The sequence below is a fragment of the Parasteatoda tepidariorum genome, chromosome 8, assembly GCF_982258835.1.
Source record: "Parasteatoda tepidariorum strain Cologne lab strain chromosome 8, Ptep-v5.0, whole genome shotgun sequence".
Lineage (NCBI taxonomy): Eukaryota > Metazoa > Arthropoda > Arachnida > Araneae > Theridiidae > Parasteatoda > Parasteatoda tepidariorum.
Window position 1 is genome coordinate 53,305,524 of NC_141762.1, and position 26,008 is coordinate 53,331,531.

The following is a 26,008-nucleotide window of genomic DNA, read 5'->3' on the forward strand; positions in this document are numbered from 1 at the left end:
AACAAATAATCATAGACTATTTTCAACGTCCCGCTACAGCACTTTATTTATACGCTTTCAGCATCAATTCAGAGGGCGCTGCGCGCGCCACGCACGCGCGATGGCTCTGAAACTTTATTAATTTGCATAATATCCTATAATTGACATTTGCTGCGAATTTCATTTGATTCTGATGATTCCTTCATGGAGTTGCATTTTCTACAAACAGCAGTTTATAATTTCGATTTGCATATTTTCTGGCACAACCACCAATTCTTTGCCATCAACAAATTTATACAAAATTCCGTTTCTATTGCAATAATCTTCATAATTCGAAATTTTAAGTAGTTCTTTTATAGTCTTAATTCCAGTATCTTTATCTTGGGCTGACCTGAGTCTTGGTAAAATATTATCGACGGTAACACAAAATACATTAATTGGAGATCGGCTAAGGGCGTCTACGTGAGCCATCTTATTTCCAGAACGATGCTCAATTATGTAGTTCAATTCTTGCAGCAAAAGTGCCCAACGAGCTACACGAGTCGACAAATCTCGTTTTGACATAGTCTTTTCAAAAGCAGCACAGTCAGTAATTATTTTGAATGGAATACCTAACAGATAGATGCGAAATTTCTTGAGGGCTTCTACGATAGCAAGAGCTTCAAGTTCGTAGCTGGAATACTTTTTTTCAGCATCAGTCGTTTTTCTACTCATATAGTAAGTGAGGTGAAAATGTTTTTCATCAGGGCGTTTTTGCATTAAAATGGCAGCATATATCCTTCTAAGCTGGCGTCTGTGTGTAACTCGGTTTCGTATTTAGGGTTATATATTGAAAGAACAGGATTTTGGGCTAACAAAGATATTAATTCAGTGTGTTCCAAACTGTGGGGCGCGCCCCCATAGGGGGGCGCGAGACTGTTGCAGGGGGGGGGGCACGCAGCTGATTCCAAAATATCATTTTCGAATACAAACCAAAAAAGTCGAATAGGTGTCAAAAAAATTAATCAGAAAAACGGTTATACGTAATCCACAAAGCTCGCCGCGAATTTCTCGGGTATAAATGCTGAAAAATCCATCCATACTCTTACTGGAACGAAAACATCTTGCTTTCCCGTTTGGAGCCGAGCGCGAGGAAACACTAGACAAGCACTCGGATCATCCCGGGTATTCTCGGGGTTACTCCCGCCAAACTTCAGTAAACAGAAGCAGGCAGCAGGCCCCGACAAGGCTTATGAGCCAAGGCCGTCGTTAATTCGACGACGTTAGCGCTCATTACATCTGGTGTGGAACTATCATCAATTGCGCGCGACTGCGGGGTTTTTCAAACTCGGACGACGCGACTACACCTGGATGCGTGCACCCAGACGAGAGCAGACACGCGGCATTTCGTTAAGAAACGTTGGTTAAACTCGACCGTTTCCACGCAGATTGTCTACAAACTCGCTTTGGTACACTTCTAAATTAATATTGAGGTAAATTTCAAAACTGTTATAAAATATTTTTATTTGATTTAAAATAATAACCCTTTTAGATGGATAAATACGTAACTGGGTTGAAAAGAAAATTGAATGAAGCAGAAGCAGACGGCAAAAGAAGAGGTAACGTAAATAGCGGAACATCTTCGCAAAATAGTAAACTTAAATGTTGAAAATATGATCCAATGTACTTATCATTTGGATTTACATGTAAAGTCATTAATGGCCAAGAACGACCAATGTGTTTACTGTGTCTGAATACTTTGGCCTCAGACAGCATGAAACCAAATAAATTAAAACGGCATCTCGAAAACGTACATGCAGATCACATTGGCAAGACAATAGAATTTTTCCAAAGAAAATTGGAGAATTTAAATAAACAAAAAGAAATGTTTTCAAAGACCATGTCTGTTACACAAAAAGCATTGCTTGCGTCTTATAAGGTTTCTTATAGAATTGCTAAATGCAAAAAACCCCATGTAATAGGAGAAACTTTAGTGCTACCTGCAGCTATTGACATGGTAGCTACGATGCTAGGTGAATCATATGCTGATCAACTAAAATCATTCCACTTGCAGATAATACGGTGGGAAGACGAATATCAGATATATCTGAAGATCTTTGTGATCAATTAATAGAAAAAGTAAAACTATCTTCTTTCGCGTTGCAAGTAGATGAGGCTACAGATGTTCTTAAGGATGCACACTTGATTACATATGTAAGATATGTTGTGGAAATTGATGTTAGAGAAGACATGTTATTCTGTAGACCTATTGAAGGCAATACTACAGAAAGTGAAGTTTTTAATATGATTGATAAATTTTTTAATGAATATAACATTCTGTGGGAGAACTGTGTTGGACTATGCACAGATGGAGCTCCATCTATGGCAGGAAAAAACGCTGGTCTACAGGCACTAGTTCGAAAGGTGGCTCCTCGGGCAAGTTGGACGCATTGCATGATTCATAGACAATCACTTGTTTCAAGAGATATGGGTGAAGATTTACTAACAGTATTTCAAGTTATAATAAGAGTTGTAAATTTTATCAAAAACAGCCCATTAAGAGGAAGGCTTTTCGCAAAATTGTGTAATGACATGGGTTCAGAATATACATCACTTCTATATTATTGTGAGGCACGTTGGCTTTCTCGTTCCCAAGTACTTCAAAGGGTGTTTGAGCTAAAAGAAGAGATCGCCATATTCCTTACTGATAATAATAGAGATGAAGCAAACTTGTTTTATGACACGAAATTCCTTGTAAAACTTGCGTATTTAGTGGATATTTTTCAAAGACTCAGTGCTTTAAATAAATCAATGCAAGGGCCTCAAATTCATGCTTTTGTCCAGAAAGACAAGGTTACTGCATTTATGAGAAAATTGGAACTGTGGATAATAAGTTTGAAAAATAATAACTTTGACATGTTTCCCACTTTTAAAATTACCTGTCTTGCAGATGAAATAGAAGAAAGTAAAGTTCTTATTAATAAACACTTGACCAGTTTAAGGGAGCAATTCTCGTTTTACTTTAAAGATCTTGACATGTCCAATTATGAATGGATTAGAAACCCGTTTGTGATTGAAAAATATGATGATTTTGGCCTTACGACAGCAGAGCAGGAAATGATAATTGACTTATCTAGTGACAGAACATTAAAGCAGATGTTTCAACACGAAAATAATATTGTCACGTTTTGGTTACGAGTAAAGGACGAGTTTCCTACTTTAACAAATAAAGCTTTAGAAATTTTATTGCCCTTTGTAACATCTTACTTATGTGAAACTGGGTTTTCTGCAGTAGCTGTCTTAAAGACAAAGTATCGATCTTGCTTAAAGATTGAAAAGGAACTGAGAACCGCGATATCTTCAATGATACCACGGTTTGACAAAATTTGTGCTGAAAAACAAGCTCACCCTTCACATTAAATTTTTATAATGTTGTATTAATGTTGAATTCTATTTTTTGTACTTTTGTAAGATTTGTTTTTATTACATTATATTATTATTTCTTAAAATAGATAATTATTTTTTATGCATTTTTATACATAATATTGAATATTATTTTGTAGCCCATTAAATAAATTACAATATCAGATGAGTGTTTATGAAATTGGATTGTTAGAAAAATTAAGGGGGGCACAAAAAATTTTTTTTCCAAAGAGGGGGACGCAGGTACAAAAAGTTTGGAAAGCACTGTATTAATTGATTAAACGCTTTCTTTTCTTCAATGCTAAACTTAAACTTATGATCTTTTTTTAGCAGGTCACTCAGTGGTCTAGCTATTCTAGAATAGTTCGGAATAAATTTTCTGAAGTATCCGGTCAATCCCAAAAAACTATGAATTTTTTTCAAATTTGTTGGCTCCGGAAAGTTAAGAACTGCTTTGGTTTTCAAGGTAGATGGGAATATTTTTCCATCCTCTATCACATGACCTAAAAATTCAATGCGCTTCTTTAAGAAATGGGACTTCTTGAAATTAATATCAAGTCCATATTCACTAGCAATATTCAACACCCGATTAAGTCGTTCAATACTTTCTTCAAGGGAGGAAGACAGAATAATTATGTCGTCTAAATATGGTAAAACTATACCCTCATTAATCAAAGTTCGGAAAATGGTGTTTATGTATCTTTGAAATACAGCGGGAGAGTTGCATAGTCCAAAAGGAACTTTAAGAAATTGATATTGTCCTTCATGTGTCACAAATGAAGTGTATTTTCTACTATCTTTATTTACATCGAGTTGTAGGAATCCGTTCTTAAGATCAATTGTACTGAAAATTTTCGAGTCTTGTAGTCTATCTAAAATGTCTTCAATTAATGGGAGAGGAAATCTATCTTTGACAATTATCTTATTTAATTTTCTATAATCTATGCAAATACGAGGAGATCCGTCTTTTTTCTTAACTATTACAACGGGACTACAATATTCGGAAGAACTAGGCTCCACTATTCCTTGTATTAACCATTCAACGACTTGAGCTTCAACAGTCTTCTTTTCAGAAAACGGCAATCTACGTGGCTGGTGAAATATCGGTTCCTGATTTTTAACCAAAATGTTCATTTCCACATTAGTTGTCTTAAGTTTATCTGGCGCATAATCTAAAACTAATTTTTGTAACTTATTTTTTAAAACATTAGGAACACAAGGATCTATGTTAATTTCAACCTCATCAGATATAGTAAGATCGATTGGTAAAATAGACAAATAGTTTATTTCATCAAAACACGGAATTTTATTTTTAATTGTGATACCCTTTTCATTGATTATTGTTTCACGGTGCATTAAGACATCAAGGCCTATAATAGCGTCATACGGCATCCTATCCTTTTCTACAACACATATTTCAGCCAAACATTTGAAATCGTCAATTTTAATACTTTCTTTAAAATAACCTAACGGAGTCACTTTTGATTTACCAAATCCGTTTAGAGTAGAATTAAATGGAAATAGTTCTTTGGAATTTAAATTATTAAAAATTGATCTTTTGATTAAAGTGGCTTGACTTCCTGTATCAATCAAAGACTTCACAGTTAAGTTATCAACCGTTACCATTTAAAACAACTTTGGCTCTACACTAACATTTAAAGTAGCAACTTCCGTTTTTGCATTTGATTTTGGACATTGCGAAGCCTTGTGTCCAAACGCTTCACATTTAAAACACTTTAAACCCTTATCTTTATGTATGCAATATTTTGAAATATGATTTCTTGAACCACAATTGTAACACAATTTATTATTAAAAGTTTCAACATCAGTATTATACCTTATCTTTTCATTATTATTTTCATATTTATTCCTATTTGATACATCTTTTCTTACATTATACCTATCATCATATTTTGCTTTTGTTCTATCATAAGAATTACATTTACTATCAAAGTCATGTTTTGTTTTGATTTTATCGAAAGCATTTTTACTCTTTGCGGAATCACTTTTTATTATTTAATAAACTTTAAGTTTCTCTTTAAATTCGGACAAATTTTTGTAGCCGTACAAAACAATTTTGTTTTCATGCTTATCGTTAATCCCCTTAATTACATAATGCATAAAAGCAGCATCGTCTATTTTTCCGAAATTACAGATCTCTTTCATCTTTAAATAATATTCTTGAGCCAAATCACAATCCTTCATTCTACGTCTACTTAAAAGATCATGCAAATTAGCAGAATTAATTTCAAAAGAAAATTCATCAATCAAAGCTTCTTTTAATTTTCGCCATGAATTTATTTCCGGTAGAGTTCTGACAAATAAAGAGGCGTTACCACCAAGAGATCTTTTGGCAAAAATAAATTTTTGTAAATCTGACAAATTAAAAAATTTTGAAATATTTTCGAAATGTTCGATCCAATGAACAATATTTTCATGCGATCCTGCATTATACTTAGAAATAGTACTTTCGATATCAGAATAATTAATAGCAACATTTTGAAATTCAAAATTTCTACAGGAATTATTTTTATCTTTTAAACACGAATTCCTTCCTTCCTTCCTCAATGGCACGACAGCCCCGGGTGGGCCCTGGCCTTCTCAATCAACTTCCTCCAGGCCTGTCTCTGCCTGGCAGTTGTCTTCCAGTTTGAGACTTTTAAGACTGAAAAGTCTCTTTCCACACAGTCGGCCCATCTCAGCTTTGGTCGACCTCTGGGCCTTGATCCGATAGGCTGAGCCGAAAAGATTATGTTTGTCGGACGCTCTCTGTTCATCCGAATGATGTGACCAGCCCATTTAATTCTTTGAATTTTTACGTACTTGACAACTTCAGGCTCTCTAAGGGCCCGATAGAGTTGTGAGTTTGAACGTCTGTACCAAGTACCATCAACTTGTTTGCCCCCAAAAATGGATCTTAGGATCCGACGTTCGAAGATTCCCAAGGAATTCTCATCTTTCTGTGTTGTTGTCCAAGTTTCTGAGGCATATGTTAGGATAGGTCTGATCAAGCATTTATAAATTAACAGTTTAGTATCTCTTTTTAGTAGGTTTGAGTTTAAATATTTTTTTAATCCATAGAAACATTTACTTGCACTATTGATTCTTCTTTGTATTTCGGGTGCGATATTGCCATTAACGTTGACTTCAGAACCAAGATAAACAAAACTGTTTACTTTTTCAAACTTGTATTCACCAATTTGCAAGTGAGTTGTAGAATCAGTTATTTTGGTGCATTGCATGTACTTGGTTTTCTCCTGGTTAATAGTGAGATGCATTTTTTCTGCCTCTTTTTCCATGGATAGAAAGGCTTGCTTTAAGTCAGATTGTGTTCGAGCTATGATGTCAATGTCATCGGCAAAAGCGAAAATTTGGACAGACTTATGAAAGATATGTCCTCTGGTATTGATTCCTGAATCTCTGATAATTTTTTCTAATGCCAAATTGAAGAGTAGGCATGCCAAAGCATCGCCTTGCCTTACACCATTTTTTACCTCCATTGGTTCCGAGAAGTCATTTTGGATTTTAACTTTCTGCATGGTCTTACACAGTGTAAGTGTGGTGAGTCGTACAAGCTTGTCCGGGATATTGAATTCTCGCATAGCTTCAATGAGTCGCTTCCGGTTTACACTGTCGTAAGCAGTTTTGAAATCCACGAATAGGTGGTGGGTACCAATTCCAAATTCCCTGGTCTTTTCCAGAATCTGTCTTATGCAAAATATTTGGTCAGTTGTAGACCTGCCCCTCCTAAAGCCGCACTGGTATTCACCAATGATGTTTTCTACATAGGGGCTAAGTCTGTTAAATAGAATTTTTGAAAAGACTTTATATGCAGTGCAGAGCATGCTGATACCCCGGTAGTTTGAACATTCAAGAATGTCTCCTTTTTTGTGTATAAGACAAACAGTGCTGTGTTTCCATTCTTCCGGGAGTATCTCTTTTTCCCATACTGATGTTAGAATATTATGTATGGCCTTTAACCCATCTGGTCCTGAGTTTTTTAAGAATTCTGGTGATATCAAATCTGGGCCAGGAGCCTTGTTGTTCTTAAGTTTTTGAACTGCTTCTTCAACCTCAATCATTGAAAGAGGTGCTATACACTCTTGGTTAACGTTTGGTGAACAGGACTCTGTCTGAACGCACTCTACATTAAGTAGGTTGTCGAAGTGTTCATTCCACCTATTGAGAATGTCTGTTTTATCGCTTAAAATATCTCCATCTTTATTTCTGCAAAGGTTAGTTCTAGGTTTGAACTCTTGACGACCAAAGTTAATGCCACGAAAGAAAGCTCTGCTCTCATTAGACCCTCGGAGATGTTCGACATCCTTAAAGAGGTCTTCGTGAAAAAACTTTTTCTTCAACCTATGAACTTTCTTTTCTTCTCTTCTTGCAGTTTTGTATTTCTCTACTGATGCTCTTGAGTGTTTTTTACTGTGCATCATATTATATGCATCGTTTTTTCTTTGGGTCGCGTTGCGACATTCTGTATCAAACCAATCCTTTTTCTCAGCTCTTTTTATTTTGCCTATTACATTATCACATGTGTCCAATAGGGCTTCTTTGAAAGAAGTCCACTTTCCATCTATGCAATCAATATTTTCGATTGCTTTTTCATCAAGCTTCATAGTTAGTTGTGACTGAAAGTCATCCCTGACTCTAGGGGTCTTTAATTGTTCGCAGTCAAATTTCTCAAGACGTTTCCCATGACATTTACGTGCATTAGATAGTTTGGCCTTGATCCTGCTCATTACCATGTAATGGTCTGAGTCACGACACGAGTCTAAACACGAATTACTGTTTTTATTTTCATCATTGCTCAGCACTGGAAAATTGTGTTCCTTCTCTTTATTCAAAGGCTCAGTTTCACTTTGAGGATTGCTTATGTCTTCGTCCGACTCTGAACTAGACGCGTTGGCGCTGTTAGCGAGCTCTGCCAGTTTATTCAAATCCATTAATAACGTCAACATGTTTATTGCAATTTCGGTTTCATTGCCTTCGTACGAAAGATTTAGAATATTGGAAAGAGTTATAAGTTGGTTAAGAGTGAATTCTTTTTCAATATTTTTTAATTTATTTTGAAATTCTTCGCTGTCTAAAGTAAAATTGAAACCAGTAAAATTTCTTAATCGTTTTCTGTTTGAACGATCGCCTTCTACATCGAAAATAAATTTATGTAGAAGTCTTATTTTGTCTTTCTTAAAATTTTTCAATGCTTTGCTTACTTGCTTAATATCGTTAAGAATCATTTTTGATTAATGAGTAAAAGTCTACGTACCCCAATTGTAGTTGCAGAGATGAAATAAAAAAAAGAAACGAAAGTTTCATCACAACGCCATTCCGTTACTTACTTTCACAAGAATTAAACCATTCAGCATCCAATTTTTTCGCCAATAATTTTTTTTTTACTAGCAATTTTTTCTCAATCTAATTTCTTCACCATCAATTTGTTCTCGAAACCACTTCTGATTTTGTGGGGACGGCATGAGTGGTCGTCTTTGAAAATGAGAGACACTGTACTTTAACATATATTAAACGCTAAATTTACATAAAAATGGACGATAAACAAACACATAAATAACACCAAAATAAAAGAGTTTGTCTTCGTAAAGTTAAAAGAAAATTATCATTGCTACTCCTCTCTGGAATCCATAAGCGTCTCCTTTTTGGTTAGTTCCACAACGCGGCGCTCCCGTGTCTTTGGGAAATTCGCACGGGGTCTAACATGCAGCTTACATAATCTGGTTGGATTTCTAGCTAGATCAGCTTACAGCACAGGAACTGGCACTACATATATATATATATATATATATATATATATATATATATATATATATATATATATATATATATATATATATATATATATATATATATATGTAGTAACAGGGCTACAACCCTGTTATCAGTGTTGTATTTGGCTTGAAATAATTGCAGTCTTAAGCCATCAGACGTTCTAAACAGGTTTATTTAAATGTAGGCTGGTATTGATAACAGTCACGTCCCCACTCCTGCAAAGGAGGGGGAGTGGACAAGACTCCGGACAATTCCGAACAGCTTATTTGGATCACATCATGATGAAAAGGACACGCAAAACAATGCGTTCTTACGTTTTATACCAACATAGATTTGAAGTAAAAAGGCACATTTCGTACATTCCTTGTAACCTTACGCATTAAGGAAAATAATTTCTGCTTCCTTATATGGAATTGAAAAAGGGAACGATTCTAAAAATAACTCTTCCTATGAAATATAAATCTATTTATATTTCAATGGTATGTTTTCAGCCTTGAATTCCCAAAATAGAATCTCTCTACGCTTATTCTTTAACAAAGACATTTTTATGAAAACGAAAGAGTTTTAATTCTTTTATTAATGCAAAAGTATTTAATTTTTGTATATATATATATATATATATATATATATATATATATATATATATATATATATATATATATATATATATATATATATATATATATATATATATATATATATATATATATATATATATATATATATATATATATATATATATATATCAGGGTTTAAGCTGAGTCTAAAAATTCATTAGCAAAAAAGCTAAAATCTGAAAAAAAGTTTTAGCAAAATGCTAAAATGCCATTAGGCTTATAAAATTACTTTATATCAAACAAGTACTGTAAGTTATCTGACAAAGAATAGCTTAATGTACAAGAATATCAAAAAGAATACCTATAACAGAAAAAAAACACATTTATTATTTATCAAAACATTTTGGTTTATAATTAACAATCTTCCTTTCTTTCATGTTTGCCCATTTTACAAATGCTTCTTGAAAGTTAAATGCACTTTCAGGGCCCTCAATATTAATCATTAACAAATTGTTTACATGGTTGATTAACAACCTGTTTCGAATATTAGTTTTAATCAAATTAAGGCAGCTAAAGCCCCTTTCACAGTCAACAGTGTGCATTGGTATTGTTGCACAATACTCTATAACAGAAGTTATTAATGGGTACTGTTCAGACACATCATTGGTATATAAAAATAAAAGTAATTCATTAAATGACATGTTTTTACATCGTTGCATTAAGATGTGTTTAAATAATCCCCATTCACAAAGTAATTCAGTTTCTGTAAACTGAAAATCTTTTCTGGGAAATTCCGAAAACAAATTGAAAATGCAACGGATTTCCTTTACACCATAATGCTGTAATTCTTCCGAACTATGGGGCATCCTGCTAGGTATAAATATATTGAACATTTCGATTTTATCCAAATCTCCCAATCTATCAGTAATATTTTCAATGATACAGTTTAAAAAATTGTGCATCAAATTACGGAATCTTTCCCTCTGTTTCAGTCCATCTAAAATTATATGGCTCTGAAACTCAAATTTTTCACTTTCCTTCTTAGGCACATCATCTAAAAAACTCATATAATGAGTGCCGGTGCCATTTTTTATTTCTTCTAAACTTGAAATACAAGCCTTCACACTTGATTGAACATATTCAAAATTTAAATTAGATTTTTTAAATATGAGGCTTAATTTATTAATGTTGAACATGATATCATTCATGATGGCAGTGGTTGCTAAAAACAAAAAAGTAGTTATATTTTTTAACAGCCCTTGAGCAACAGGACGTTTGTCTTCCATTAAAACACTAACAAGAGCTTGCCAGTTGCAATCCAGAGCTGTAACTGAATTCCCCAAAGACAACCACCGAGTTGTTGATAACAACCATTTTTGTTGATCGCTATGCTTCATCTCGTTTGATCACGTTTTTTTCGTGAACGCTAGCGTCATGGTTCTTCTTGCGAAAGATATTTAGATTTTTTCTCCTTCTTGTTTGATCAAGTTTTTTTCATGGATGTTAGTGTCATGGTTTTTCGCGGAAGCTTTTTTTTTGTGAATGGAATTTAGTAAAATCCTTTAGCAAAAATGCGAAAATGCTTTGTTGAATTTTAGCATTTTTGAGGGGTCTTTTCGCATTTTGCGAAAAAAGCTACCGTAGCGGAAACCCTGATATATATATATATATATATATATATATATATATATATATATATATATATATATATATATATATATATATATATATATATATATATACAGTGAAACCTGCCAAGTTGACCACCCTTGTAAGTTGGGCACCTGCATAAGTTGACCTCAATTATCAAGAACGGAATTTTTCCTATATAATATAAAGAAGCAAAACCTTTGTAACTTGACCACTTGTCTATCTTGTATGTTGACCACTGAAATAAGTCAATTTTGTCTAAGAGTATTATGAAACTCTATTCTAAAACCCTCATAAGTTGACCAGAAAGAAAATTCAGAAAATTTTCTGTCATTTTGTTTGGTTTCACTTGTTTGGTGAAATAGTGTAAAAAGCTAATCTAAACCCTTTTGTAAGTTGACCATCAGGGGAAACTGTAAGGGGTCAGCTTTTTACCATTTCTTTCATCCGTTCATTGAAAACAGGTGTGTTAGTTGAAAAGTTGCTCTTCCTGTTGCAATAGTGAGCATTTGAATGAATGAATGCTCTGAAGTATGCTTTAATCTTTTATTTATGGTCTTTGATCTTTAAGTGTAGTTAATAAATTTTAAAGTGTTCAAATAATTTTATTTTGTTAAAGTTTTCAAATTACATGTTTTCGTGTTCTGATATTTTAAGAAATTATATTTATTAAACACTTCACATGCATAACTAACGAAATAATTTTTTAAAAAAAAAATTAGTTAAATATTAGAATTATATGTATCAAATTGAAGTTCATTCAGGTTTAAACACATTTCTTAACATATTCATTTGCATATTTTCTGAATAAAATTTTTAAGTCAAGTAAAAAAAAATTTAATATATAGCAACATGATATAGGAAACGAAAAAGTAAACAATGACCCCCCCCTATAAGTTGACCACTTGTCTAAGTTGACCACTAAAACAATGCACCACAAGTGGTCAACTTACACAAGTTTTACTGTATATATATATATATATATATATATATATATATATATATATATATATATATATATATATATATATATATATATATATATATATATATATATGTATATATATATATATATATATATATATTATCAAAACTATCATATATATTATATATATATATTATCAAAACTATATTGCAAATTTTGACTGTGAGAATAATTTTTAAAAAAATACGAGGTGCTCAATTATAAAATAATAATAGTTTAACGGTCAAAAGCTAGATTATCAAACTGAGAATTCTTATTCGTTCTTTTCATGCTATTATTAGATATATTTTTTGTCAATAACTAATAGTCCAGAAAAGGAAAAAAAAAATAGGACTCTCCTTGGAAAAAATTGACGGAAAGTAGGAAATTGTTTTAATTACTTGTATCTAAATCTACTTAAAATAATTTGTTGCTTCTCCCTCTCTACTTAGAGAACTTCAAGTTTGATACCACGAAATTTCAAACATTTCGGTCATTTTTTGGTGTTTTTTAAAATAACTCAAACTTTTTTTTATCTTACGAAGGCAATTATTTTACAAAAGAAGCAAATGATATACCTAAAAGCATGATATCGTTTAAAAATTAGCGAGTAATGTGAAGTTAAAAAGAGCAATTGTTATAAAAAAAAATTCTAAAAACTCGCCAAGTAGTTTGTTCTTACTATTATTATAGTTTCTTCTATTTAACATGGTTTCTCAAAGCTCTAGGGTCAAAGAAAACAGAATAGCTTAGTTTAAATGTGTTACATTTAAAACAAAACAATGATTTAACTATATATATCATGTTTTTGTGAAGAATTATCTGTGGTTTACAAAGCCAAATGGAGGCCAAATTTCCAGCGCGAACATATATAAAAATCGTCAACTCTAGAAACGATATTGCACAGCCTTCCTTTCGCTTGCTTTCTTAAATCGTGTGAAATGAGGAAAACGAAACTTATTGAATAATCAATTAACAGGTAATAAGAATTAATAAAAATTATATCCAAAAATAGTAACAACTATACGTTTTTCTGTCCGCATTTAAAAAAAAACTGATGAAAGAATAATACACATTGTTTCTTGCAAACGATTTTTTTTAAGCGAAAGAAAAATAAAAATTCGTTTTTGTTAAGGGCATGTCAGCTCAAGACGCGCTATTTTTAGTGGTCCAAATAAATCCAATGCTCTTGCAACATTATTTAGTTGTTTCGTTTTCAAGTAAGGATCCTTATTTGTCGAAATATGTCGTTAAGTCTAGGATTCCAGTAAGATAACGAAACTAGACCCTTTTTTCCAAAAAAATAATTCTATCATATATATGGGTCATTCTCACAAAAACAGTCATTTTCATGTCCCCAGTATATTTTATGTTTGTTTTACAGCTTACGAAAAAAAAAAAAAATTCAGGGAAAGTGTCCTTCAGAATGCAAGCTAACAAAAGAATAAAAATAAAATTATAAATTATTATTTTTTATTTATTTTAGGTAACTAAAATATACCAATATGTCATTCCCTCACTTGTCCCCACTGCTGATTTAAAAAAAGAAAAAAATTGTTTCTGAAATAAAAATTTTTTTTTACAAAATTTTTTATTTCAGAATACTGAAATATAGAATTCAGAAAATCAATTTTAAATTTAATTTCTGATAAAAATATTAACACAGCACTATTTTAAACTTTGTCCCCAGTGTTTCGCGTCATTCCCTCACAACAATGTTCTTATCACCTGCAATCTTCTTAGAATAAAAATATTTTAATAAAAACTTCAGAAGTTAACAACTGGCATCATAGAACAAAATTGCAGTATGTTTCCATCTTCAATTTAAAGAAGCTCTGCTGTGGAATAAATTTGAATGAATCAAACCAGGTAAAATTTTTTACATTTGTCATTCCCTCATGTCATTTTTTAGAGTAAAATAAAATACAACTTCATCGAGAAAGTGGATAATTATATGTTGCTTTCTTGTATGAATATAATTGTATGCGATTGACTTCAGAAATTAATTAGGCCTAACTGTTATTTTTAAATTTTATTGAATTCGTCATTCCCTCACTAGTGTATAAAGTGAGGGAATGACGCTGAAGCGAGGGAATGATTCAAGATGGGTATATTATCAAATTTTTTTTTGTTTAATCGTGCCAGCCAATTTTATTTCCCAAACCTGTAAAAACTATTAAATATATAAGACTAAATTATAATAAATATTAGATATACTTAGTATGTTATCATTTTCAAACTTTAGGTAGATGTAACTTAGATAAAAACATGTATTAAAATAAAATATCATTCCCTCACTATTAGTGTCATTCCCTCACTTTTTAAATAGTGAAAATAATTAATTTACTTATTAATTAATTTGAAAAATAAATTAAAAAATTAATAAATTAATTTATTAAATCAATTTATTTATAAATTAAATTAACTAATTAATTATTATAAATTAATTAATTATAAATTAATTATTTAAAAAATTAATTAATTTAAATATTAAGTATAATTTATAGGATATATACTTTCTTTATAATGCCATTACATATTTCTATTAATATAAAAAGTTTTAGAGCTTTTTATTCAGTTTACTTTTTTGGGATTTTATGAACTGAAAAATGACAGTTTTCGTGAGAATGACCCATATAGAGATAGCACAAATTAAAATCTGTCCGACGTGTTAAACTTTTAAAACCTATTATATTGTTTTCAAAGCATCTTTGTATAATTTGATAACGGAATAAAACGGAACTAATAATATCTATTCAATGATTGTCTATATAATTAAATTTTTCTAAAGAAAAGAAAGGTTTGAAAAGTAAAATGGTTTCCAGGAGTAACCATTTCTAATAAGAAGTTACAAAAAGCTTTTAAAATTGTTTTTCAATCGAGAAAATTTGAATGCATGGTCAAGGATTAACCAAGATCGAAGATTTTTTCACCATATCGAATTAATCAGCATGTAAAAATAGTTTAACTATACATATTTTTCCTTCAAATAAAAAACTAAATGCAACATAGTAAATATTTTATTCTATAGAAAGTGGGTTTCATGGTGAAAAAATAAATTTACAAAATATGAACATAAGACAATGAGTATGAAAGAAAGTTTGGCTATGGAGATTCATAAAAGTTTCTTAAAAGCTTTCTGAAGATCATTATTTGAACATCTGATATGTTGAAAAATATCTAAAAGATAACTTGGTAGATGAAAAGATATAGACTGCTTCAGATATATGCTTTTTTTCTTATCTTTTTCTTCGGAAAAAACTTAAATCCTTATTCATGATTTTCTATATGACAATGCTAATTTACTTCATAAAGTTTAAATATTCTATGCCAATGCAAAATTACTCTTACTCTACTGCAAACTCTTTCTTAAATGGATTTAATATCTTAAGTAATTTTTTAACTTTTTCTGTTATTAACCTCATGCAATTGAGATTTATTTTTATCGAAACGTTTAATTTTATTTTGTTATAAAAATTCCTTTTTTTTGTGTGTGTGGGCATCAAATTATGTGCAATTTGAGCATCTAAAATATAATCGTTTTTCTTCAGAAGTGTTGCACCCGTATGTTCTATCAATGTCACGAATTAAAATTTACAACAGTAATGCCCATTTGAATCAACGGTGAGATTTTAAAACGGGACATGGCTCAAACTGCGCGCTTAAGAATCTCGCCACTCTTAATGAGAGAGAGAGAGAGAGAGTGAGAGAGAAACACAAATTTACAATGAATAGTATCCGAATACACTCAAAATATTTTCAAAATGGAAATAAAAACATTAGAAATGACTAATACCTGATTGTGACTAATAGACTATCTATTTAAAGTCAACACAAATAGTACTTTAAATACTATCCCAACAAATATTTTCGAAAAATTATATGCCCAAAGCGAAAAAAAGGATATAAATGAAAACAAACAAAAGGTAATTTGCAAATTAGCCAAACTTGTACTTTAGATTAAATATAAGGAAAATAGCTAGGTCCAAGGCCGGATTTACGTATAAGCTAAATAAGCTGTAGCTTGGGGCCCCGAGATGACAAGGGCCCCCAGATCCTACTTTCCCCCCTCTTTTTTTAAAGTTTTATGCGGAGCTGGGGCCCTCAGAAGCCCAAAATGCATTTTTTTTCTTTTTTACATTGTCGGACATAATAAATACAAATAAATGACTGAATAAAACAAAAAACTTCGTTGTCATTAGTAGGGAACATATCATCTTTCAAGCAATTTGAGTATTAATAAATTATTTATAAATAAGAAATTTTTTAGTTTAAAAGGTAAAAATTTTTTTTTGCCCCATGATTCGATCATCAGGCTATTTAATATCTGTTTCTAAGGATCTGAATTCCCTTTTATTTTACTGTAAAATTGTACACATGATATATTTAATGCTTTCATGTGAAATGCAGCTGTTTTAGATGGCATTTTAAAATATCTAAAAAAAGGACAGAAATTGTCAGTTCAAAAGAAAAATTAACTAATACTTTTGAATAAGAATTTAAATAACTACACACGTTTGTTTTGCTATCTCATTCTATATAGCATTATTTAGAGTAGACAGTTGCGCGTGGGTGTGATGATGACGTAATAAAAGAGGCATACAAAAAAAGCAAATTTCATTTCAGTTAAAATCCTCAATATTATATTTTTAAACTACTCGAAAATGTAGTAAAAGAGGTATACAAATTAACTGTCGCAAACAAATTAATATTAAGTAAGAACGAAACAAAAATGATACCGAAATATGCTGAATCACTAATGAGACCGGGATGAAAGACATCGAAACCTATTTGATTGAATAGTATAACTAGAAGGTGTTTCTAAAATTCTGAAATCTATCAGGCTTTAATATTTATTTTTCTGTCACAAACTTTATCAGTAAATAAAAATAATAAATTCGTTAGATTTCAATATTGGTTCTGTTTTTTCGTTGATTAAGTGTTAAACATTAACAAATATTTGTCTTTTAAAACATTTCATTCTATAATAAGATAATTATTCTACAATTGTTATTATCAAAAACTAATTGCTAATTGATATAAAGCTTTAGTGTGTTCCATTGATATGTTGAATGCTCGTTTTGGCTGGATGCCCGGGACTGTTGCTCTTTCACATCCTAGCCACTCTACACCATCAAGAGCAGAGCTGATACTTTAAACCCGTATAACATTTATTCTCTCTGATATTTAATAGACCCTTTAATAAATCCTTAAAAATATGAGCCAAAAATTTACATAAATAATGACAATTTTTTTTCTTGCACTAAAATTTAACGAATGTACTTTAAATAATTAAAAAGAAAGCAAAAATAATGAAGAAATATTTTCAATATAAACATCAATTAAATAATATCAGCTTACGTAATGTTCTTTTTATTTTTACAAACAGTATTAATATAACGGCCCTCACCAGCTCCAGGAACTGCTGGATTCGGTTCAAAATGACAAGGCCAAGGAGTTGAATATTAGTAGTCGTAAACACGAAATTGGGTCGGTTGTGCAATGACTGTTATAAAATAAACTAATACATTTGGCCGGGATAGCCTGGTTGATAGGTGGTTGGACTCGTGTTCGTGAGAATGGGAATTTGAAACCAGCCGGCAGAAGAATACCCATGTATAAAATGGTGACTGGTGCATGTTAAATCTGTAGGGGTCACAAAGTCCTCCAAGTTCTCATAACAAATGAATGCCTCTGGATACTAATCTAACAGTTCCCTTGTCTTCTGGATTGGGTTCAAAATGACATGGCCACGGAGTTGAATATTAGTAGTCGTAAACACGAAATTGGGTCGGTTGTGCAATGACTGTTATAAAATAAACTAATACATTTGGCCGGGATAGCCTGGTTGATAGGTGGTTGGACTCGTGTTCGTGAGAATGGGAATTTGAAACCAGCCGGCAGAAGAATACCCATGTATAAAATGGTGACTGGTGCATGTTAAATCTGTAGGGGTCACAAAGTCCTCCAAGTTCTCATAACAAATGAATGCCTCTGGATACTAATCTAACAGTTCCCTTGTCTTCTGGATTGGGTTCAAAATGACATGGCCACGGAGTTGAATATTAGTAGTCGTAAACACGAAATTGGGTCGGTTGTGCAATGACTGTTATAAAATAAACTAATACATTTGGCCGGGATAGCCTGGTTGATAGGTGGTTGGACTCGTGTTCGTGAGAATGGGAATTTGAAACCAGCCGGCAGAAGAATACCCATGTATAAAATGGTGACTGGTGCATGTTAAATCTGTAGGGGTCACAAAGTCCTCCAAGTTCTCATAACAAATGAATGCCTCTGGATACTAATCTAACAGTTCCCTTGTCTTCTGGATTGGGTTCAAAATGACATGGCCACGGAGTTGAATATTAGTAGTCGTAAACACGAAATTGGGTCGGTTGTGCAATGACTGTTATAAAATAAACTAATACATTTGGCCGGGATAGCCTGGTTGATAGGTGGTTGGACTCGTGTTCGTGAGAATGGGAATTTGAAACCAGCCGGCAGAAGAATACCCATGTATAAAATGGTGACTGGTGCATGTTAAATCTGTAGGGGTCACAAAGTCCTCCAAGTTCTCATAACAAATGAATGCCTCTGGATACTAATCTAACAGTTCCCTTGTCTTCTGGATTGGGTTCAAAATGACATGGCCACGGAGTTGAATATTAGTAGTCGCAAACTCGAAATTGGGTCGACTGTGCAATGACTGTTATAAAATAAACTAATAAATTTGGCCGGGATAGCCTGGTTGATAGGGCGTGAACTCAAAATTGAATCGGTTGTTCAACGGCGGTCATAAAAAAAATAAAACTAATAATCAAATTGTATTTTCTTGTTTTCTTTCTAACTCTTTGCATATTTTCTACGCACATTCAAAATTTCATAGATTTTGTAGCGTAAAGAGAAAAACAATTGAGAAACAATTGAACAATTGAGAAACAATAACAATTGAGAAAAAAATTCGCGAAAAAATCATTAAAAATTACAAATAAAATATATTCAAAATGAATCTAAAAAAAACCTAATATATAATAAAACTAAATATATAGTGGCCCAGCAAGAAAATTTTTTACTCTGTGCTTAAAATGTGTTTCTTTTGTAACTTTTTCCCCTCGATCAAAAAGTATGTGCAATAAAAGAAAGGATCTACATAATAGTCTCATCACAATTAATATATTTAACAATAAAGAAATATTATTAAATTTTTTAATAATATAATGTTAATACTCAACAATAAAAAATTGTGACAGTTTACTATAGATGTATAGAAATGGAATTGAACTTATAAGGGCCCCCATCATTTTCAGTAGCTTAGGGCCCCACCAAGCTTAAATCCGGCCCTGGCTAGGTCAGTCAAATTTTAAAAACTGATTTACCATATACCATACTAAATTTGGCAGCTTGCTTTGAATTTCAATTAGTGATTAATTGTGTTAAACAGGTTGTAATGCAATATATGAGAAGACTGATCACCCTTTCTGATTATAAAAGCAACTTATCCTTACGCATTTCTCCTAAATTTCTGGTTAATGTTTACAATTATAATACCAAAAAAGAAAGAAAGAAAGGAAAAGAAAGAAAAAAATGTTAAATATAAGAACAACAAAATAATGAAAATTTCAAAGAACCTAATATTTTGGATATAAAAAAATGAGAATAACAAGAATGTAAACAAAGTGAATTTAAAGAAAAACAAAGTAAAATATGGACTAACAAAATAAAGATTTAAATAGCAAAATTGAAAATATTCTTGAATTTTCTAATATTCTTGAGACTGAAAGGGATAATGGTGTACAGCATTACCAAAATCATGTTGACAGAAATGTGCAAATCCAGGAAGAAAAGAAAATTCCCAACTTTAGGAAATTTTTGCGAAATATATATATATATATATATATATATATATATATATATATATATATATATATATATATATATATATATATATATATATATATATATATATATATATATATATATATATATATGTGTGTGTGTGTGCACAGTCCAGTCATATTAATGTGACCACCTGTCAAAAGCCAGAATAACCACCTTTGGCAGAGTGGACCGCTGCGAGACGTGCAAGAAGAGAGTCAGATAAGTTTCTGAAGGTGTTCACTGGAATGTTGAGCCATGCCGACTCCAGTGCCATAGCCAGCTGCGCTAGATTACGTGGTTGAGGATGTGTGGCGCGAGCAACCCGATAGAGGTGGTCCCACAGATTCTCGATTGAGTTTAAATCCGGTGATTTTGCTGGCCAGGGAAGTACGGTAAACTCATCCTTGTGCTCTTCGTACCACGCACATACACTGTGATCCGTATGACACCTCGCCTTATCCCGCTGGTAGATGCCATCATTATAAGGAAAAATCATTCGCATGTAGGGGTGGACATGGTCCGCAAGGGCAGATGCGTACGTTTTTGCATTACGATAAATCGCTACGTTTTTGCATTAGGCCAACGCTTGAAATGCTTTCCGATGCCCTAGGACAGTGTTCCCCAACCCCCGGTCCGGTACCGGTCCGTGGATCAAATGTTACCGGGCCTGCCCATTTCATTGAAACTGAATTTAAATACCTAGGTTTATACCCCAAAATAAAAGTAAATCCCAGATTAAAAATAGTTCCTTTAAAATTTTATTTATTTTAAAAAAAGACGCCGCCGAAGGTAGTGACATAAATTTTTTAATGTTTTAAAAAGTAAAAAAGAAAGAAAAAGAAAATCACTGCAACTATTTTCTCTCAATCAGTTTTAATAAAAAAAAATCAATCATTATAACAATAAATATCATAAATAAAACACGAAAGCGCGGCGCGAAACTTATATTAGAACTCATGAGGAACTTCGTCTTCTCTCTCGATCGTGACTAAATGATTTAAGTAAGTATTATACACTTTATATGTATTTTTTGATGTAACCATTTATTTTGATGGCATGTTTAAATACAATTAAATTAAAATTAATAAATCAAAATAATCTAAAATATAAACAATCTACGCCCCCCTCCCCCACCCAGCGGGCCGCGGTAAAATTATCAAACGTTGACAGGTCCGCGGTGATAAAAAGTTAGAGGAACACTGCCCTAGGACATCCTTTATACACACTCTACTGTAATAGGCTGCCACCTGCCTTCTTTGATTGGTTATTTCACGTTGATGTTGAAGGTAGGTGGTGGTCACATTGATGTGACTAATGTTTGATATATATATATATATATATATATATATATATATATATATATATATATATATATATATATATATATAAGTTCAAAATGAAGAATAAAACAAAGAAAAATTAAAGACATATGAAAAAAAGGGGGTGGGAAATAATAAGTAAAAAAATAACAAACAGCATTTTATTAAAAAAAAATAAAAAAAAAAATAAAAATAAAAATAAAAAGTGAAATGTTAATTAAAAAACCGGAAAAAAAAAGATATAATCTTTTCTTCAGCCCACACGATTATATCCGCAAAACAGAGTGCTTTCTGATATTGTATCAATAAAGCCAAAGCAAAATATATTAATACAATAGTGTGAGGAGCACTCAAAAAATTTTTTATAAAAAACTACATAAAAATAGATTATAAAAAGTAAAAATAACATGTAGAAACAGATCATAAAATAAAATAAAAAGTAAAAACATTAAAAAGGGGGGACTATAAAGCGAGTAGCAAAATCATAACAACTTACTTGGACGGATATTTTTCAAGAATGATTTAAAAATGTTTTTGCAGAAAGATTGCCAGATTACAAAATATGAAAACAAAAGATGAAAACAAAAGCGCAAATAGAGTGTAACAAGAGGGTTTTAAAGTGTTGTTCTTACTGCACTGCTGAAGTGATTTGTCATTTTGAATTTTGATTTGTTAGTTACCAAGGATGGGCCCGAAATGGATGTGCGCAAGGTAATATTATACTGGATAATTTCAAAAATTGATATATATATATATATATATATATATATATATATATATATATATATATATATATATATATATATATATATATATATATATATATATATATATATATATATATATATATATATATATATATATATGTATATATATATATATATCAAATATTTTGCTATTGACGCAGCAAATAAAAATGGTAAATAATAAACAAATGTAATACTTTAAATAATATTGTGGTTTAATAATATAATTAATTTTATATTAAATTTAATGGTTTTTCTAAATTTAATGTAAAATTAAATTAGTAGAAAAATCTACCGAATATGACCTAACAATACACATGGTTCAGTGGAACATGTTCCCTTTTTTCTGGAAGATCCGACCATTCAAATTTTCTTCAAATTCAGTGTTTACCCATTGATATGGGCGAGGGTAGTTTTTTTCCCTGTTTGAGGTAAATACCACAAATAGATAAATTTTTTTATAAAGATACGATGAAGACACCTTAGGAGACGGACGTGCCTTGCGAGTTCTCCGAGCCGGGGGCTCGGTCGCCAGTCAGCGGGATGACCAACGATGTGTTCCGGCCAGCCAGTCGTCACCACCTCCCTGCCTTAGCGATGATCTCTTCCTCTCTTCGTGAGCGTTTGATGCAGGCCTGATGACTGCAGTTCTTCTGCGACGTCGATCACTGATCAATGTTTGAAAGACAGAACATCAAGATGAAATAGTTTTCAAATCCAGCCAACGTGAACACACCGTGTAAGCGGCAGTAGTAACTTGTTTAGTCTCGACGTACGTGAACGTGATGATTGCATTGACCTTTCGTTAGTAGCATTTAGGCCTGTCCGACATGTTAATGGCGGTCATTTGCAATTGAAACCGACTGGTCGAAGCATGTTTCGCAAGTAGGAGTCTGGCTTTACTAACATCTATTGTCCCTCGGGTCCTCGCCAGTTTAGTTACTAGCGGAGACTGGAGATGTTAATTATGAATTCGAGATAAGTAATCTTAAAAACAGCGGGATGTTTTCCTCAAGCAAAGCACAGTAGACTTCATTTTTGTTGATTACTCTCAACTCTTTTTCAAGTCACCACAGCTTTTCTGCACCATGGCAATGTGCCATTTTCTCCCCGCTTCAACTTTAGCATTATGCTTATCACCACAAGGCTTCACCTCATCGATCCTTACTTCATGATGAAGGGGTAAAGCGCCATCTTGGCCTCAGGGACCCCGACCAACCAACAAGACCAGACCAGGATCTTCCAGTATAACATTGTTGAGATTTAGGACTGTTTTCCTCCTTTTGGGGAATACAGCCCCTTATCCAGCAAAAATGCCCCTAAAAATACTGAAGTCTTAAACTTCAGTATAACGACCACTAGGTCATTTTTGAAAAATTTTGTTCTCTAACAAAATAAACAATACTGAAGTCAAAACTTCGGATTTAAATTTTTTTTTAAACAAAAAAGTGCCAACTTGTGTTTTCATATCTCATATCACTTGTATTTTCATATTTTTATCTTTTATGTTTTTGAATATTTGCATTTCTAGAAATGTTTATAAAATTTTTTCATTTCGATTGAAGAGTTTTTTTTAAATTGTGTGATTATGAGGAATAATACTACTTGGTAAATAACTTTATTGTAATCTTCGAACAAGGAACTTTAAACTGGCAAAGAGTCAAAAAAAGCATTAAAACATTTTAATTAAAAAGTAGGCCTACTTTTCTACACTTCTTTAGCAGGGAATTATGTGTTAAATTAGTAACAGTGCACAGTGGGCCAGAAGACCATGATCTTTGGCCAAAAGTCAAAAATTAAATTTCAACTAAAATATGTTTAGGCAGCTTTAATATCGCCCAAATTCATGATCATTCCAAACATTATAATTTACTTTTTGAACCGACGAGAGTGCAATGTAGTGAAAAATATGTTAATTTTCTTTTTTTTAAATTTAACTTTTAAATTTATATTTCAGAAATATATATAGGAATTTCACCTTTCTGTTACATTTTTATCAAAGTAATTAGTCTGAAATTATAGTACAATTTTTCAATTTGTTGGATTAGTTAATACTCTTGACAAACTTATAGTTTATATCTAATCATTTGTCATTTTACAATGTTTGAATCACTTTCGAAACTTATCTCCAAAAAGTTCCACGAGGTAATTAGCTAAACTTTTTTGGTTGTCTCCTTTGATGTTTCTTCTTTCGAAAAAACCTGCCCCATTTTGCCCATATTGCAAAGGTGGACTAAATGTACCGAAAAACAAAAATTATGTTTTTTTTTTCCATCATGTTTTCGCGTTATTTTCTAATTAATTCGTGTTATCTTGTAATATTACTTCGGAAATATAATTCGCTTTTCATTTTTAATATAAAATTACGAAAATTATTATATTTTCATTTCTATATTTAATTATTTAAACGTACTATATATATATATATATATATATATATATATATATATATATATATATATATATATTTGGCTCGCCATATTTCAGCCACCATCTTGTTTTTTTGTTAGTATTTTTAGCGTACTTCAAAATTTCAACTATGAATTCAATTTACCTGCACATGAAAGCCCTAAATAAAAAACCCCAAATTTTGAAACAAATTTTATCGAAATACTAATTTTGGCCACGAAACCTTGGATGCTGGCCCACTGTGCAGTGTGTTAAATTTTATCTTGTTTATTTAAATGTGTTTTTTGTAATGCATACTATTTTTATATATTGAATGTAATGTGAGATTGCGAATTTTATTCTTTTCATTTTGATTGCGCTTCGATCATAGAGAAAGTTTTGCAAATAAATAATATTTAAAAAAAAAAATTTCAGATGGTAATTAAAAATTTTCGGGGAGGGGGGATGTAACATAAAAAGCTTCAATTAATCTTTTTATGTTATCCTTTTCTTAATTTATTATTTACAACGAAACGCTTTCTCTCACTTTTAAATTCACTTCCTGTCCTTCAATCTATTTTTGGTTCAAACATGCATTAATTAAAAGTAAGACATTTTCCCCTTAGCTCTTTGTGGGAATCGCGCGACCTATTTAAAAAACCAATTACAATTACTAAGATTTCCCTTATTCCCTAAAACGAGACATCTTATGGATTTTCTCTGCAAGATTTTCCCTAACTTTTATGGAGCAGCACGACGATTTTGCGTCACTCTCTCTCATTCCCATCATCACATAATGATTTAATAAAACTAATCTGCTCTTCTTAAAATCATGTGCCTGTTTGTTCTGCTCACACGACTGCCACCGTTTGATATATATATATATTTGTACAAATTAGAACTCGTTGAATATATTTTGTTACATTTATGTTTCACACTTTCCATTCTATATTGTGACAGCAAAGAACACAAAATATTTAACATCAAGTAATCTAAATATGCATGCTTTAGAAAGGAATGTTTATAATTTCGTTTAAAACGAAGCAAATTCAACAAGGAGTGAAAAGAATGCAAAAAATCCTCAGTGATTTCCGCCTTCTCCCTAGAATCTCTTGCCACCCTTGAGGAGTAGTGGAGGCGAACAATAAGCACCCATTATAGGCCTCACATTTTTTTAGACGATCATGATTTTCGAGAACTTGTCCCACTTCCATGTACTGCTAATGCAGTAGGTAGCGAGACTGTTTCAAACAATTTCACTTTATTAAAGGAACGATTTCGAAGAAAGAAATATATCTAATAAATTTATTTCAGAGTATTTAGTGGTACAAC

General features: G+C 31.7%; 1 protein-coding gene across 1 annotated transcript; it reads left to right on the forward strand.

Annotated features, from left to right (window-relative positions):
- Positions 1-2,550: 2,550 nt before the first annotated feature.
- LOC147806159 (protein FAM200A-like) lies at positions 2,551-3,378 on the forward strand. Its single transcript, XM_087149565.1, has one exon. The coding sequence runs from the start codon at positions 2,551-2,553 to the stop codon at positions 3,376-3,378; it is 828 nt and encodes a 275-aa protein (XP_087005691.1).
- Positions 3,379-26,008: the final 22,630 nt, after the last annotated feature.

Excerpts from the sequence above, each read along its gene's own strand:
- LOC147806159 (XM_087149565.1), top strand. The coding sequence starts at position 2,551 with ATGGGTTCAGAATATACATCACTTCTATATTATTGTGAGGCACGTTGG.